Source organism: Metarhizium album (assembly GCF_000804445.1).
Source record: "Metarhizium album ARSEF 1941 chromosome Unknown scaffold_1, whole genome shotgun sequence".
Taxonomy (NCBI): domain Eukaryota; kingdom Fungi; phylum Ascomycota; class Sordariomycetes; order Hypocreales; family Clavicipitaceae; genus Metarhizium; species Metarhizium album.
Window position 1 is genome coordinate 3,420,636 of NW_024467575.1, and position 15,348 is coordinate 3,435,983.

General features: G+C 57.7%; 7 protein-coding genes across 7 annotated transcripts; 4 read left to right on the plus strand and 3 right to left on the minus strand.

The window, feature by feature from the left end:
* Window positions 1–361: 361 nt before the first annotated feature.
* MAM_00972 (Major facilitator superfamily domain, general substrate transporter) lies at window positions 362–1,847 on the minus strand (the record flags this gene model as incomplete). The annotated part of the gene is made up of 2 exons (XM_040819771.1): window positions 362–1,149; window positions 1,235–1,847. 2 exons carry the CDS (start codon window positions 1,845–1,847, stop codon window positions 362–364), a joined length of 1,401 nt encoding a protein of 466 aa, XP_040683036.1.
* Window positions 1,848–2,792: 945 nt separating this feature from the next.
* Window positions 2,793–3,597, plus strand: MAM_00973 (uncharacterized protein; the record flags this gene model as incomplete). The annotated part of the gene is made up of 2 exons (XM_040819772.1): window positions 2,793–3,197; window positions 3,337–3,597. 2 exons carry the CDS (start codon window positions 2,793–2,795, stop codon window positions 3,595–3,597), a joined length of 666 nt encoding a protein of 221 aa, XP_040683037.1.
* A 155-nt stretch (window positions 3,598–3,752) lies between these two features.
* MAM_00974 (amine oxidase) lies at window positions 3,753–5,594 on the minus strand (the record flags this gene model as incomplete). The annotated part of the gene is made up of 4 exons (XM_040819773.1): window positions 3,753–4,298; window positions 4,381–4,562; window positions 4,919–5,272; window positions 5,375–5,594. 4 exons carry the CDS (start codon window positions 5,592–5,594, stop codon window positions 3,753–3,755), a joined length of 1,302 nt encoding a protein of 433 aa, XP_040683038.1.
* A 1,214-nt stretch (window positions 5,595–6,808) lies between these two features.
* MAM_00975 (benzoate 4-monooxygenase cytochrome P450) lies at window positions 6,809–8,719 on the plus strand (the record flags this gene model as incomplete). Its single annotated transcript, XM_040819774.1, has 4 exons — window positions 6,809–6,883; window positions 6,935–7,085; window positions 7,297–7,560; window positions 7,665–8,719. 4 exons carry the CDS (start codon window positions 6,809–6,811, stop codon window positions 8,717–8,719), a joined length of 1,545 nt encoding a protein of 514 aa, XP_040683039.1.
* A 1,034-nt stretch (window positions 8,720–9,753) lies between these two features.
* MAM_00976 (uncharacterized protein) lies at window positions 9,754–11,153 on the plus strand (the record flags this gene model as incomplete). Its single annotated transcript, XM_040819775.1, has 4 exons — window positions 9,754–9,936; window positions 10,018–10,393; window positions 10,458–10,575; window positions 10,658–11,153. 4 exons carry the CDS (start codon window positions 9,754–9,756, stop codon window positions 11,151–11,153), a joined length of 1,173 nt encoding a protein of 390 aa, XP_040683040.1.
* A 46-nt stretch (window positions 11,154–11,199) lies between these two features.
* MAM_00977 (oxidoreductase) lies at window positions 11,200–12,423 on the minus strand (the record flags this gene model as incomplete). Its single annotated transcript, XM_040819776.1, has 2 exons — window positions 11,200–11,965; window positions 12,128–12,423. 2 exons carry the CDS (start codon window positions 12,421–12,423, stop codon window positions 11,200–11,202), a joined length of 1,062 nt encoding a protein of 353 aa, XP_040683041.1.
* Window positions 12,424–13,065: 642 nt separating this feature from the next.
* Window positions 13,066–14,734, plus strand: MAM_00978 (uncharacterized protein; the record flags this gene model as incomplete). The annotated part of the gene is made up of 3 exons (XM_040819777.1): window positions 13,066–13,371; window positions 13,439–13,889; window positions 13,962–14,734. The coding sequence occupies 3 exons, from the start codon at window positions 13,066–13,068 to the stop codon at window positions 14,732–14,734; spliced, it is 1,530 nt and encodes a 509-aa protein (XP_040683042.1).
* Between the last annotated feature and the right edge of the window lie 614 nt (window positions 14,735–15,348).

Here is a 15,348-nt window from a genome sequence, read left to right on the forward strand (position 1 = left end):
CTCGTCAGCCGCGTGTTGGTCTGTATCGTCATGTTCCCGCTCCCCCTGGCTACCTATCGAGACAGTCTCTCATTTCCACTACGTGTCTGACTCGTATATGTCGATTGTTGGGCCGTGGGCAGGCCGTGCAAGGACGAGCGTCTCTTTTCCGGCAGCTGACATTTCCAAGACGCAATCAACGGCGGATGCGGAGGTGGCCGAGGCCGATGCTCTGGGCACGGATAATCCAGATCCGGGGCAGGTCGGGGTGGACAGCATGCCTCTTGATGAGAGCAATGTGGCGGCCTTTTGGCGTCTCGTGTGCGGGTCCAGTACCGAGGGTGTCAAAAAGCTCGTCGTCAAAAGAAACAAGAAGCAAAACTTAGTCGGACCGCACAGACGCCGTTCCCCTCCCCCGACGTAAATGCAGAATGGGATAAACTGTAAGAAGCGCAGCGGCCATCATAAAGACACCAGCAAACACCTGCAGGCGCCAGTAGCCCGACCGTGCCGACTTCACATCGTAGATTGCGCCGCCAATGGGACTGCCTATCAGCATACCCAAACCAACCCAGCTCCAGTACGTACCGGTCCGGGAGCCTATCACGGCCACCGATGGGCAGAACAAGGGAATGAATGCGCCGGGGAGAGTGACGAGGATGCCGGATATCATGCCCCAGAAGACAGTCCACACGACAGTACCGGCAACCGTGTCGACGGCGATCCAGCAGAACAGCAGGGTCGATCCCGCGACGAGAGAAACGGCAATGGTCTCGGTGGGACCAAAGACGGCGCCTGCGAGACCTGCGGCCAGTCGGCCAATGACGGAGGAGCCATTGAGTATGGACAGGAGATCAACAGTCAGGTCGGGACTGATGGACGGCACGCGGACCTTGGTGAAGAGTGGCAGGTAGAGGAGGGGGATGTAAAAAGCAGTGGCACTAAAGACGGAGGCGACGGAGAGAAGCATAAATGGCAGGTCGGTAAAGCTTGAGGTGTCGAAGAAGCGCCGGATGACGGGGGCGCGAGAGGCTTTGCGCCGCCCATCAAATAACACCAGATGGGACACGAGGTATAGCACTAGGATGAGAAAGCCGATGGAGCGGACGGTCCAGGGGAAGCCGATTCGGGGCACAAGAGCGCGAAACATGGTTGGGAAGATGATGCCGCCTAGGATACGGGGTTAGAAGGCGGGTTCCTGCAATAACATCAACGTAAGGAGGGAGGAAAGGTCAGGGGTTTGTTTGTCGCTTACCGACGCAGCTGCCACATGCCATGAGGCCCATGGCCTTGGCTCGCGTTGCGGGATTCGGCAGACAGGCGGCGGCGGCTGATACGCTCGGTGTGAAGACGAGGCCGGAGCCGAGGCCAATGCAAACAGCCTGGCTGAGGAAGAGCTGGTAGTATTGGGTAGAGATGCTGAGCATCATGAAGCCAAAGACCTGCAAGAGGCTGCCAGTGACCAGCAGCGGCTTGTAAAAGCCTCGGTCGTAAAGCGGACCAGCCACAATGCCGACGGCGAAAACTAGGAAGGCGGATGTTGTTGATATCCAAGATGTGTCGGAGCTGGACTGTCCGGGGATGAGAGACAGCTCGTAGTAGGCTTGGAAGGCGCCGGACGTGAGGAGAAATCCCCTTGAAGGAAGCCGGTTAGCAGGCGGAGATGGGGGGAGGGAGTCTGCCATAGCTAAGTAGACTTGCCATGTATTCATGAATACAATAAAGGTACTGAGAATCTGCAGCCACGGATGGCGGCCGATGCGAGGCGAAGTTGGCGGACGTGGGACAAGTTCGACGTCGGGACTGTGGTCTGGAGCGGTGGTGGACGGGATACTCTCTCTACCGCGGTCTGGAGCGGTGACGGTCATTCTGTCTATTCACCGTCTTGGGTCTCGACTGAAGAGGAGACGAGGTCTGGTTCAGGGTTCAGGGAGCAGGAGGATGGTCGAAGGGCGCGCGGGAAGAGGCACCCAGGCGGCCGAAGGGGATGAAGCCGCGAGGGAGAGGCGTGGACCGTGACGGCTTGACGATGCAATCAATGGCGTCAAAACTCCATGTCCGAGATGAGCTGCTGTCTGCCGTCTGCCGTCTGCCGTCTGCCGTCTGCCGTCTGCTGTCTGCTGTCTGCTGTCTGCTGTCTGCTGTCTGCTGTAGGTTGTGAGAGGTGAGCATCCCCGGTGTCTTGGTCCATGAGCTGCTGGCTGGCTGGCGGCCAAGACAATTCCTGTGCCGCTTTGCTTCTCCTTGATGGACACGGACTTGCAGAAAGCCCTCGGGACGCTGCCATGCCAATCCGTACTCCAAATGCACGACGGGACACGGGGGCGCACGTCGGGACATGTCGAGACTCGTTTAGCAACCGATTAAGTTTTGCACGGCAAGCCCGACGAGCGACGGGGTGCGGTTCGTCAGCCAAGGAAACCATCTTGGCCACGCCTCCCCGGCGCTGCATGCATGCATCACGCGTGCATGTGTACATGTGCCATACATGTACTCCGTACATGGGCCCGCGGTCCGTCATCCATCACATCACCACCAACCTCAACCTTGGCCCCCTCCCCCTCCGCCTCCGCCTCCTCTTCCCGCCGTGCCGTACTCCGTACCGCCCCTCGGCCGCCCGCACGGCCTCTGCCCACGCATCCATCTCCTCCCCGTCGTCTTGAGTCTTGAGTCTTGACGCCCTTTATCCGCTCCTGCCCCCCAGCCCTCCGCTCACGTCGCTCTCCCGACCGAAGCACCGACGCACGGAAGCCGAGCAGCGACTCGTCGACACGCCGGCACCTCCAAACCTCCAAACCTCCAAACCTCCAACCATGGCAGCACACGACGACGCGGCAAGACCGGCGTCAGCCCGTCTCGCCGACTCGGCCTACCACTCGCCGTACGCGCGGTCCGGCGCGCCGCGCCCCCATCCCAACACCGACCCGTACGCAGCCCTCCGCGGCCGCGCCCTCTCCACCCTCGAGGCCATGGGCTTCGACGCCAACACCATGGTCGAGCACGGCGTCCTCTGGGCCGAGCACCAGGACCCCTTCGGCCACGTCATGCAGGGCCAGTACATGGCCTTCCTGGGCGCCTGCTTCTGGCGCGTCATGGAGAGCTACGACGAGTTCCTGAGCAAGGAGGAGTGCGACGGCATGATCCACGCCCGCACCGTCATCCCCGTCGTGCGCAGGTACGAGCTCGACATTCGCCGCCAGGTCAAGTATCCCGACTCGGTTCGTCGTCCATCTCCTCTCCTCTCCCCTCCTCTCCTCTCCTCTCCCCTCCCGTCTTGCGTGGGAACCGGGAATCCTACAAGCCGGCTTCCTCGGCTGACTCTCCCCCCCGAAAAAGCTGATTGCAGCTTACCGGCAGGATCGCATAGAGCCCACGCGAAACCATGGCACTACCGTGCTCTTCTCCCTCAAGCAGCAGGCGATTGTCGCACAGGTCCGGGGCTCGACCACCTACGTTGATGCCAAAACCGGCCGCCCCGTGGACATTCGCACACTGGGAGGTGGTTTTCCGGCCTTTTACCAAGGCTTCACCAAGAAATCTGAACGCGCGAACCAGCTCAAGGAGAAGTGGGAAAAGGAGCATCCTAGATCCTCAAAGAGCACAGAGTCTAAAATTTGAAAACAAACGAACTTTTGACAGGCGCTTTTTGCACCCCCCCTCCACCCTCTTTTTCAAGCTGGCGCCACGGGAAACACCAGCTCCAGCTGTAGACGCAATTGCAACCATGCCGCAGAGCATTTCACGTCTCCGCCTCGCCTCGTCCATCATCTATGCTATGGCCAGGGTTGCGGCTGTAGAAGCCGTTGCACCGCGCGAACCCAGAATCTAAGACTCGCTCTGAGAAACCCATTGCGAGGTGGCTGAATGCCCTCGCCATCACCGATGAGATCCAACGGAGGAGTCTTGTCCCAACCGTCCATAAAGGTCCGCGCAGCATGGACTCCAGCTGCAAAGCCATCCTCATGAAACCCAAAGCCCATCCAAGCTCCCGCAAAGCCAACACGCCTGATGCCATTGATCTTGTGGAGGTGGCGCGCCATGAGGATGCACTCCGAGTTGATAATGGGATGGCAATACACGTGGCTGCTTTGGACCGAGCGAGGCGCCCGCACTGGATTCATGCTCACAAGGACCCTGCCCGGACTTCCGGGTTCTCCAGGACGGGGAATCTCCTGTAGCCTATTCATATCAAACGTGAGCGAGAGCTTTCTTCCGTGATTGCCTTCGTTCTGCTTCACATGGTCCTGCGCCGCTGTGGGTGTGTGAGGTGCAAGTGTGCAGTTCCACGCCGCGCGAGCTGAAAGACGTCTTGGCAGGAGCTGGAAATCTGTCAGCGAGACTGCTCCCTTGTTGTTGTTTTTGTTATATGTGGATGGTCCAGTTAACCAGCGCCATACTCACTGAAGTGTCGGAGTGAAGGTAGCATGTGTTCCTGCTAGTCTTGAAGCCACCGAGAATCTTGCGCTCCAAAGCGGTGACATCGTCCCCCAGTAGAGTAGCGGCTTGGTTCGCATGAACGGCAAGAACGACATGGTCAAACGTCTTTTGAGTTCCATCTAGGAAGCTGATCAAGACCTCGTTCCCTATTCGTGTCACGCTCTGTACAGCCGTGCCCAGATGTAAATTGTGTCTGTGTGGAAGGCTGTCTTGGAACGCATCGATGTACGTTCTTGACCCATTTTGAAATGAGCGCCACCGAAGTGTTTTTGTGACGGTATCTAGCAAGCCGTGGGTCTTCCTTTTTGTTTGTTGAAAAAAAAGAGAAGGAGCAAAGAGTGAGTCAGTTCCAGCACCTCGTTTGTTCGGAATATTATATGTGATGGAGAAATTTACATGAAGCGTATTAGCGGCCGCGCAGGAAAATTCCTGCTAAACTCTTCTGCATCAATGCACCAAGGAGCAGCCACCATTGGCATCAAGAAGTACATCCCGAACTGACGCGAGTATCCCTGCCTCGTCAAGTAGGCGCCAATAGACTCGAGAGATGTTGACACGATCCGGGTCTCTTCCGCATCGGACGCATTGCCGCCAGTCTGCGCCGTGTGAGCCGCGTACTTTTCGCGCCGGGGAGATCTTTGCTCATGAAGAATGTCCTCGGCAAAGAGGCTAAAGCGAATAATATCAAACATCAACCGCCATAACCAGGGGCTCAACAGCAGCGTCAAAGTGGCGATGAAACTGAAAACGGAGCGGCTGCTCCATTCGAAGCTTCGGTCGGTGGTGGTGACAGCAAACGACATGTCCGTGGGAATTGTCCTGATGCCCAATTCACCGAGAAAGGCGTTGAACCGGGCTACATTTAGATGTGGTTAACCACGGCGTCAACTAGATGTGGTCCTTTTTTAATTGTTGATGTTGTTGCTGGTCACTTTCGAAAAGGGGCAGGGCAACTCACGATACGTAGCTTCGTCCATTACAATGAAGCCCGTGTCAACGTCGACGGTTGTGCCGTTGCCTCTGAAGGGAACCGAGTTGGCATGCCCGCCGAGCTTATTCTCCGACTCGTAGATGTCTACTGTCACGTTTTGCGCACTGGGCTTTCGCAGCTCCCACGAGCAGGCCATGCCAGCGATGCCTCCGCCGACAATGGCAATTCGGCGCGACTGACCAGTCATTGTGTCTCCCGCCGGCAAGGCTGTTGGACAAGAGGGACGAATAGTTGCATTGCAGGAAAGGGCCAGAAGAGACTCCAGCTCCTATGGCTGGTCTATTTGTTGAAACTGCGAGACGATACGGAGTACCGGGAGGATCAATGTACATGGAGGGTAGCAATGACGGGGCGTCGTGTCTCTGAGCCTCTCCGCCTGTCTGGGACGGGATGCCGTCAGGGTTCATCGCGTAGACGCACCACACAAGAGTCAAGACTCGAAAGCCCACGCCTCCTCCGTACCGGTCATCTTGATCTGCCCACCCATCAAATCAAGCGCGGCCCGCCAGACACTGTGACTTTGAACACTGAATGCCACATCGGTCTGACATTAAGCCGTCACAGATAAATGACACATCAGAAATAATGGGCTGTCGTCATAACTGTGCTCGGCCCAGTGCCTCGAACGGTGTGTCTGTCCGAGGGCTCAACGGCTGGGCAAGGCGGGCGACGAAGAACCAATCAATAGACGGCAACACTCGGGCCGTCCCAATTTTCTCATCTGGTCTCGACCCTGCCAGTGTGAGTCAAGGTCTCGATTAGGTCCCGTGATGATGAGTGCGATGACGGAGTGGGTTGTCGCTGCAGAGGAGTATCGAAATATGGCGCACACCCGCCGTTGTTGGGGGCGATGCGGATCGTACTATATTAGAGCCCGGCAGAAAATAGCAGACACACACTGATTAAGCGACTATAATTAACCTGTGCAGGGATTAGTAGATGTGGTGGTTGGGTACGGAGTATACATACGCGGTGGCGTTTGCGTTGGGGGAAATAAAAGTGTACGAGCAAAGAGGCAAAAGAAGGGAACGAAAAGGAACCGAGGAGGGCAAGCGTGACTGCCGCGCGTTTATGCTCGCCATCAGCCTCGCTCGCTTGTGATGACATGCATGCGCTTTGAAATGCCAAGGATGAGGCGAAAACAGAAACAAAATAAAGTAACGTTAAAACAAAATGAACGAGAGAGAGACAGAGACAGGACAGAGACAGACAGCCGGAGAGAGAAAGGGGGAAAAAAAGGAGGGAAAAAAACACCTGTCCGCGCCACACGCGCTTGCTGCTCTTCCGCCGCGAATTAAAACCTCAGCCCTCCATCGTATCCTGCATCTGCATTGTGATCTTGGCCGCCCTACTCTCCAGACTCCAGCCCTCGATCAACTAGTTACACAAAGTCTGCGCATCATGCTTGCCGCGTTCACACTTCCCGTCTACGTCTCTCAGTATGTGGCTATAATTCTTGCCGCAGCCCTATCTTTCGTACGCCTCCTGCCCTGCGGCAACACTGAAGCCGTAACTAAACCAGCCCAGGTAGTCATCATCGTCATCCAGAGGATCTACTTCCACCCGTACAGCAAAGTGCCCGGTCCGTTTTTCGCCAAAGTGACCAGCATATACTCGGCATGGCACTCATGGCGAGGCACCATGCACCTTGACGTGCAACGGTGCCACCGCAAATACGGTACGTGATCCGAACTGGTCGCAACCCTAACCCTGACCCTTCCCCCTAAGAGACTCGCAACATGCTCATCGTCGTGATTCCGCAGGCGACCTGATACGATATTCTCCTAACCAAATTCTCTCGCTTCACCCCCCCGATCTGGCAGGTTGGTAGAGCCGTCTCCCCCCAAGCAGAATATGGAAGCACCTGTGGCTCACTCACAAAACGCAAGCAATATACGGCCACGGCGCGCCGTTCCGCAAAGCAAAAGGCTACGCCACCATGATCCCGACGGCCAACGGATGGAGCACGATGCCGTCCATCGACAAGACGCTGCACCGCAACCTCCGCGCCGTGGTGAGGAGCGGCCTCGGTGCCGATTTCCTCTCGCGCTTCGAGCCTGCCATCCTGCGCCATCTCAAGATTTACTTTTGCCAGCTACGGCAACACCAGGACCGCGACGGCTGGACTCGCGCCGCCGACATGAGAAAATGGAGTGCGTCTCTTGCATCTGTTCCGTGATCAATCATCCCAACTAGTCAGCACTGGGACGAGAGAAAAAAAAAAAAGTAAAAAAGTAAAAAAGTTAACCAGGTCCAGATCTCTACTTGGGCTTCGACACAATGGCCGATTTCGGGCTCGGCCTCAAGACCGACTTGCTGCGCAGCTCGGCGAGGGACTACATCTTCCCGGCGCTGCACATGCACGAGAAGAAGATGGGCCTCTGGGAGCAGCTGCCGGCCCTCAGCAACATGGGCATCGGTCAGCTCGTGGGCGCCGTGCTGCCGCTGTTGTCGTCGCAGGCGCGCGCCTTTGCACGCTGGTACCGCGGCTTCATGGAGCTCGCCATCGCGACCAATACGCACGAGAGCCACGGGATATTCGGGCCCGTCATCCAGAGCGGGCAGGGGACGCTCAAGAGCAAGAGCGCGGGCCACAACCGCGAGCAGATGGTGACGGAGGGCGCCTTCAGCACCTTTTCGTCGGCGGACGCGTACGGCATCATGCTGTCCGGGTTCTTGCACTACCTGTGCCACTGCCCGGCCGTCTACGAGACCCTGGCCGCCGACGTGCGCGCGCGGTACCGCCCCGGCGAGGACATACGGTGGGACGCGGAGCTGGCGTCGAGCGCGTACCTGCGGGCCGTGATCAACGAGGTACTGCGGCTGGTGCCGCCGGCCTGCGGCGTCCACTGGCGGGAGTGCGAGCGGGCCGGCTTCACGGTCGGGCCGGGGAGCGTGCCCATGGAGGCGGGCAGCGACGTGGGCATGAGCCTGTTCGCGCTGTTCCGCGACGGCCGGGTGTTTCGGGACCCGACGAGGTTCTGGCCGGAGCGCTGGATCCCGGGCACGCTGCCGGAGGCGGAGCTGTGCTTGGCGCGGGCCGTGTTTGCGCCGTTTTTGTTGGGGCCGAGGAACTGCGCGGGGAGCCATGTGGCGCTGATGATGGCCAGCGTGGCCTACGCTTACGTGCTGGTCAACTATGACTTTTGCCTGGGGCAACCACAGGCGGCGGCGGGGTCGGCGGGGTCGGCGGGGTCGGCGGGCGAAGGCGCGAGTGCCGGGCCGGAGTTGAGCTTTGAAAGCCACTATTCCATTGCGAGCTGGGAGAGCGGTCCGTTTGTGCGGTTTAGAGCCAGGCAGGTGGGGACCTAGGTAGTTAGGTACCTACGTAGGTACGTAATTCTCCTTACCTTGCTGAGTAAAGTACTTTAGGTAGAAGTAGGTAGGTAAGTACCTAGGTACTTAAGGCAGGCAACGTTGGGTTGGGTGGCAACGTGGCACTCCGTACTCCGTACTCCGTATTTGGCCGTCATCATGTCCCGTCCCATGTCCCATCCCATGTCGACGTCAAACGTAACTCTGGGGTAGCGTCTTACTGTTGACGGTTGATGGGTGGGTGTCTGACGATCGGCCACCTGTCAGCGTCGCATCGCGGCACCTAGTCCCAGAATCCTCGCCTGTGATTGGCGCAAAAGCGACCTGGCACCCCACGCAACAAAGTTAAGTACGCAAGTACGTTCTCGTACTTGCCGGGGTACCTGCCTAGCTAGGACTCTCCCTCCTCCATCCTCCGTCCACGCACGCACGCATGCAGAATCCTATTGGCATCGCCGCTCACACACCGCAATTGCAGATGCAGCTCGGCACAACTCAAAAGTCTGCAGAAAGCATCATCTCCCCATCAGCGACACTTCCATCCGGGCTGACGCCGACTCCGAGCACGACATCGCCTTGCACCACCATGTCACCCCCCTTCCGAAAGAGACAAGACGTGGAGACTGGGCCGTCGTGGACACTGATGGATGGACCGAACGTCTGGAACCTGAGCAGTCAACCTTGCCTGTGCCGGAACCGATGGATGCTTCAATCTTCCTCGTCGCTGGCCTTTCGTCTTCCGCCGTGGCCTGGCCCGATGCTGCCAAGCTCCAGATAAAACCAAAGCAGCTGCAAGCCGGCCAGCCTGCAATCCCCCCCCCTTACACCAGCCAACAACCCGTCTCGTCGTCCTCAACACTTGGAACGCTTTGCATTCCCCTGGCGAGAGTCGTCAGGCCTTGTAATGATTCAGCCTTATCAAGGCCCTCATTCGCGCTCGCTTGAATTTTTTTTCTTTAATTTCTCAAAAGGAGAGAGGAAACTTATTTTTCAGCCGGCCTCTGTAAGCCCCCAACAGACGTATTTTCGACATGTCCAATGGATTCATCAAGTTCGACCCGTCCCTGGTCGATGAAAATCGCGGCCAGGACATCTTCATCATGTGTGTCGTGTTTTCCGTCCTCATCAGCCTGTCCACCACGTCGCGCATTGCCGTCAAGTTCGCGACCAAGGCAGGTCTCAGGGCTGCCGACTACCTCATCATCATAGCCTTTGTACGTGTTTTGACTCTTTCGACCCCAAGCGCGCACCTGTATATACGTGCCAGAAATCAGCCACCTTACACTTTATTGCAGGCCTTCAATTTAACTGCCAACATGCTCGAGATCCAGGCCGTCCAGGCAGGGTTCGGCCGTCACCTGCAGTTCCTCACCCGCAGCCAGGTCCTCACCGTCAAGCGGCTCAGCCAGTACAACATCCTCATGGCCAACATCTCCCTCTGGGCAGTCAAGATCTCCATCTGCTGCTTCATCCTGGCCCTCATACAGGGCGTCCACCGACGCACCACGTGGGTCGTCTACGCCCTCATCGCCGTCACCACCACCGCGAGCACCTGCCAGGGCATCTTCTGGGCTCTGCAGGCCAACCCGCTCCGCAAGCTCTGGGAGCCCGATATCCCCGGCGAAGTGAAGAGCATCAAGACCCTCGTCACCTCCATCATTGCTTTTACGAGTAAACGATACCCCCCCCCCCCCCTTCGTGTGCTTTGGCTGACAGTCATGGGGCGTTTGCAAAGTCATCAACAGCATCACTGATCTTTTCTACGCCATCTCGCCCATTTACTTTATTGGAGGTCTGCACATAAGTCTCGGGAAACGGCTTGTGATTATCGGGCTAACAGGGTCGGGCTTGTTGTATGTCTCCCTCCCCTTCCATCTCTTTGGCTGCGGTTGCGAGACATCTGGTGCTCACAGAATCGCGCAAACAAACTTACAGAGTCTTTGCCTCGTCGATTACTCGCGTTGCCTTTGATGGCGACTTTTACAAGCCAGACTTTACTTGGGCCTTGTACCGGGTGTACCTCTGCACGATTATAGAGCGCAACCTCGCAGAGGTCATTGCCGACCTGCCCGCGACCTTCGCTCTTGTCCGCAACGTGCGCAATAAGACGAATGCCCTCTGGTCACGGAGCACTCACGGGTCGTCTACCAAGGCCTCTGATCATACAGGAAGCGACGCCTCCCGATCGGGCAGCAAGGGCTTCCCGGGGGCCAACGCGCGACCTGCCAACGCCAAGTCGGACTACCATGAGGATGAAAATGAGGATGAAATACCGCTCAGCACCTCAATCCCGCGTATTCCAAAAGGCAGCGGCGTCGTCCATATGGAGACCAGCATCGACATACAGGCACACAGGGTTGATTTGCACGAGGAGCAACTAAGCCGCCAGACGCTGGTCCATCCATGGGACAGGGGGGCAACCATTGTATAGTAGTAATTACTGCAAAGAAAATATAATAATAGTAATTGATGGCATGTCAGTTCCCATACAGTAGTTTCCCGCCCTTGCTCTGCACGACGGCATCCCCTCTCGACAGGGCCATTGCCTTCTTCACCTCCCATTCCCAGGCGGTCAAGTTGCCATCGTCGGCCACGTTCCCCGTGTCCCCGCCCTCGCCCTCGCCCGTCTTGTTCTTCATGCTCGCCTCCCGTTCCGGCCTAAAGAGAATGGCGAGGCTGTACCGGTCAACACGGCGCTGCTGCCCTGGCGGATACCGAATGCGATGGACATTGCTGCGCAGGATGCCGCCCGTCCACTGCACCATCGCATCCCCAAGGTTGACAATCAGACAGCCCGGCACAGGACGCACCCAGAGCCATGCGCCCTCATCGGCGGCAGACCCTCCAGGCGTCAGGATTTGCAGGCCGCCAACGACATTGGCCAGAAGCGTAATGGTGCCGAAATCAGTGTGGTGGATCATGCTCGTGCGAAGATCTTCATCCCGCGGACAGGCCAGTGCCTTGATGAGCCGGATGACGGTGCCCGAGGGCTTCGTCGGGGTCTGCGAGGCCATCAAGATGCCCTCGGGCAGCGAGAGCTGGGCCTCGAGGGCAGAGCATATGGTTTTCTGCAGAGACTGGCCGCGGTGGAGGAACGAGCGGAACAGCGGGAGATGGCTCTGCACGAGATGCGGGAGCGGTTGGAGCGGCGCGGTGCCCATCAGGCCATCCTGGCCCAGGTTGAACCACTCGAAGCGGTCTGGCTCCTCGGTCTCAGTCTTGGCATGGCCGAGAGGCTTGAACCTGTCCCTGCGCGGTAAGACACGAGCCCCCTCTCCCAAAAGACGGACGGGACGGGCGGGGGACTGGGGAAAGGTACAGTAGTGAGGAGGGAGGGGGGAGTACGTAGTAGTAGCCGCAGTAAGTGGTCAGATCTACTGACGGCTTTTTCCTGCAGAGGCTTACCCCAGAAAGCTTCTCGGGATGTCGTGCAAGTATTGCTGCTTGACGTGCGGGGGGAGGTCCATGATGTCCCTGGCCACGTCGAACAGCTGGTCAATGTCTTCCATCATGGCCTCCCCCAGGCTGTCCCCGCGGAGACTGAGAGAGAAGAACCCCAGCTCTTGGCAGGCGGCCAGCATGCTCTGGGCGGAGTTTCCGTCGGCCGAGCGCAGGTCTGCCAGGGAGATGGTGTTGATGGAAATGACTGGGACATGATCTGGGAACGGAGGAATGTGTCTAAAGTGTCTCTCGGACGCCATCGCGGCCAGCTACAACAGCGGGGGTGCGAGGCTCAGGTAGGCAGGCTTGAATCGAAAGATGTCAGAGACAAAGAGCGAAGAAGAGCAGGGGAATTGGCACAAAGACAGAGGAAAATGCGAGCATACAGCGGAAGCTCTCATCATTATGGTCAATCGATTTGGGCAATTCGTCGGCCGTGTGGGTCAGCGCGAGTGACACTGTGCGAAGGAGGGGGCAAGATGACGGTCCAAGTCAACCACCAACCGTTGACGGCGGACGCCATACCAACCATGCCATGCCATACCATGTTCCCATGTTTCCCATGTTTCCCATCTTCCCACGTTCCCAGGGACCTAGGTACCTGGTACTTGAGGAACTTTTTCGATCACTTCAAGATTAGCGCAGGTCCCCCCACCTCAAGCCGTCCGTCAGCGATAGCTACAAGCAGGTTTAGGTTCAACACCGCGTACCAAGTCGGAATCGTGAGCGTGGAATCAATGCAACACCCACCCAAGGAATTCTGCAGCGGACTCCGCGGTAGGTTTTACTCGAGAGATGACTTGATAACTTGCCACCTTGCTACACGGGCCCTGTCTCTCCGTATACCTGTGTTCATCAGCCAGTTACCCGGCGGCTAACGAGGAATTCCGTCCAGGCCGACGATGCTCACGAGTGTCCCACACGAACGCGCAACCAAGCGCCGCTGTGGTGTCTCCGTCCACAAAACGCACATCATCAGATGCAAAATCTCACACCGTCGTCTGTTTCCGGAGAAGCACCGTTTTGCCTACCCGTACCTGTCGGTGGGCATCCCCGTGCGGTCTCCCACGTCAAACTGGCTGCTCTCCGTCGACGCGGCGCCATGGTGGGAAAGGGGCTGGCTTCACGTCTCCCCCAAGGACCATTTGAACCGTGGACGGGACGGGGCTACCCTCTCTGAAAACATCGACGCATACCTCAAGCTGCAGGTATACAGACATGTCAGACCTGGGATGCGATAACCATGTCCCGTGGCTAACGTTGCCATTTCGCAAGCAGGGCCTCAACCCAGCCGACTTTCCCCATGTGTACCTCCTCACTTCGCCTCGCTTCCTCAATTACACGTTCAACCCGGCCTCTTTCTGGTATCTCTACACGTCAGTCATGGAGCTCAAGTACGTCATTGCAGAGGTGAACAACACGTTTGACGAGCGGCGCATGTATTTATTTCCGGCCTCGGGCGGCCCGGGTATATTCAGGCAGAGGCTTGACAAGGACTTCCACGTGTCTCCATTTAATTCCAGAAAAGGGACCTACACGCTCTCCACCTTGGATCCCGCCGACGGGAGGGACATCTCGGTAGCAATCACGCTGCGCTCCTCCAAGGGTCGGCCCAAAATGACAGCTCGCTGGTGGTCAGACGAGCCCGCGATAGATCCATTGACGATATCGACCGTCCAGGCGCTATGGCTCCTTCTGTGTTGGGGCTCAAGAATCTTCACAACATGTAAGGGCACCTGCCGTCGGCCTGTCCACATGAGCGGTCGAGGAGATGCTAACTGGAGGGGGGGAAATCCAGTCCCGAAAATCCTGTTCCACGCAATTTTGCTGGCTCAGCTTCACCGGCTGCACATTTGGTATCGTCCAGAACCGCGTCAATCCGCCCTACCGCGGCGGGCAACTGCCACGGAAAGCTTTGTGCAGTCCATCTTTGTTCAATATGTAGAATACCTCGTAAATACGGCGCATGACGAACAGGGGACGTCGGCGCGTTCCCCTTCGCAGGTGAGCGTGGAGGAAGCGTGCCCCGACAGCTACAGTCTTTTGGGGCTGCGTATTACCCAGCAGCCTACCCAGGATGTGATTAGTCTGAGGATTCACACTCCGCAGTTCTATCGCCAGTTGATCACGTACGAGAAGCTATCTGACTATCTGTCTTACACTCTGCTTGACCCGTACGAGGAAAATCACACTGCCTGGTCCAACGACGCCAAGGGTCTCATTGATACAGTACGGAGCTGCGAATTGGCCGCAGATAAGCAGCTTCTTCGACACGGGCCGCATATTCAGCAGCGTCTCCTCGTCAAGATACTACTCGCCACATCCAGACGTGTGCGATGCGTTCAGCCGCGGCAGGGATGCTATCCTGGCGGTGGCCTTCCGAGTGCTCGGGGGAATGCCAGCAACGTTCGCAGCAATTCAAGGGCCTCCTCGAGCGCACAAGGCAGGCCTCGCTTCCTAGATGAGTTTGTTGGCGATAACTACGGTCCTTGGCTGCAAGTACAATACGTGCTGGCAACTGTGAGTCTCGAGTGGAGGGCATGGGCCATGAGTCTGATTGGGGGCGAATGAGGACAGACGAATGCGCACTTGTAGTTGCATGAAGACTTGTATAACTTGCAATCCTCGGTAGGTTATATATACATGTGTACTCATGTTCAAGCTGATGCAGTCGGCACAGGATGCTGCCACCTCGTCCGTGGACTGGACTGGTCAAGCCTTGCCCAGGTGCTCGCCAACATCACCAGCCATGGCCCATGACCAGCGGCGTCGCCTCATCGTGTGCTGCCGACATTGCTTGCTAGACATGCGAGGCATGCCGAGGCGAAGCAGCAACGTACATGTGTGGTTTTTCCCGTGGCGGCCAGGTCCGCAGCAGCGCCGGACATGATTCGAGACCGAAAAGCCATTGTCCCGACTGCAACGTGCCACCCCTGCCGAAGTTGTACATAGCTGCACTCCCCAGGACCAATATTCCAATATTTAGGTTTTCTGGAGCCCCCCCCCGAGGCTGAAAGTGCCATGCGACCCAAGGTTAGTGGATGGCCACACGCACCCACGATCCTTCCACGCCACGAGCCGTCCGCTTACTCCGCGTCGCATCTCCCATACCCCGGGGGGTGCGTGTTGGTGCGCGAACCGGACCGCAAGCCAACATGTATACACAGACGCACACTATATATATA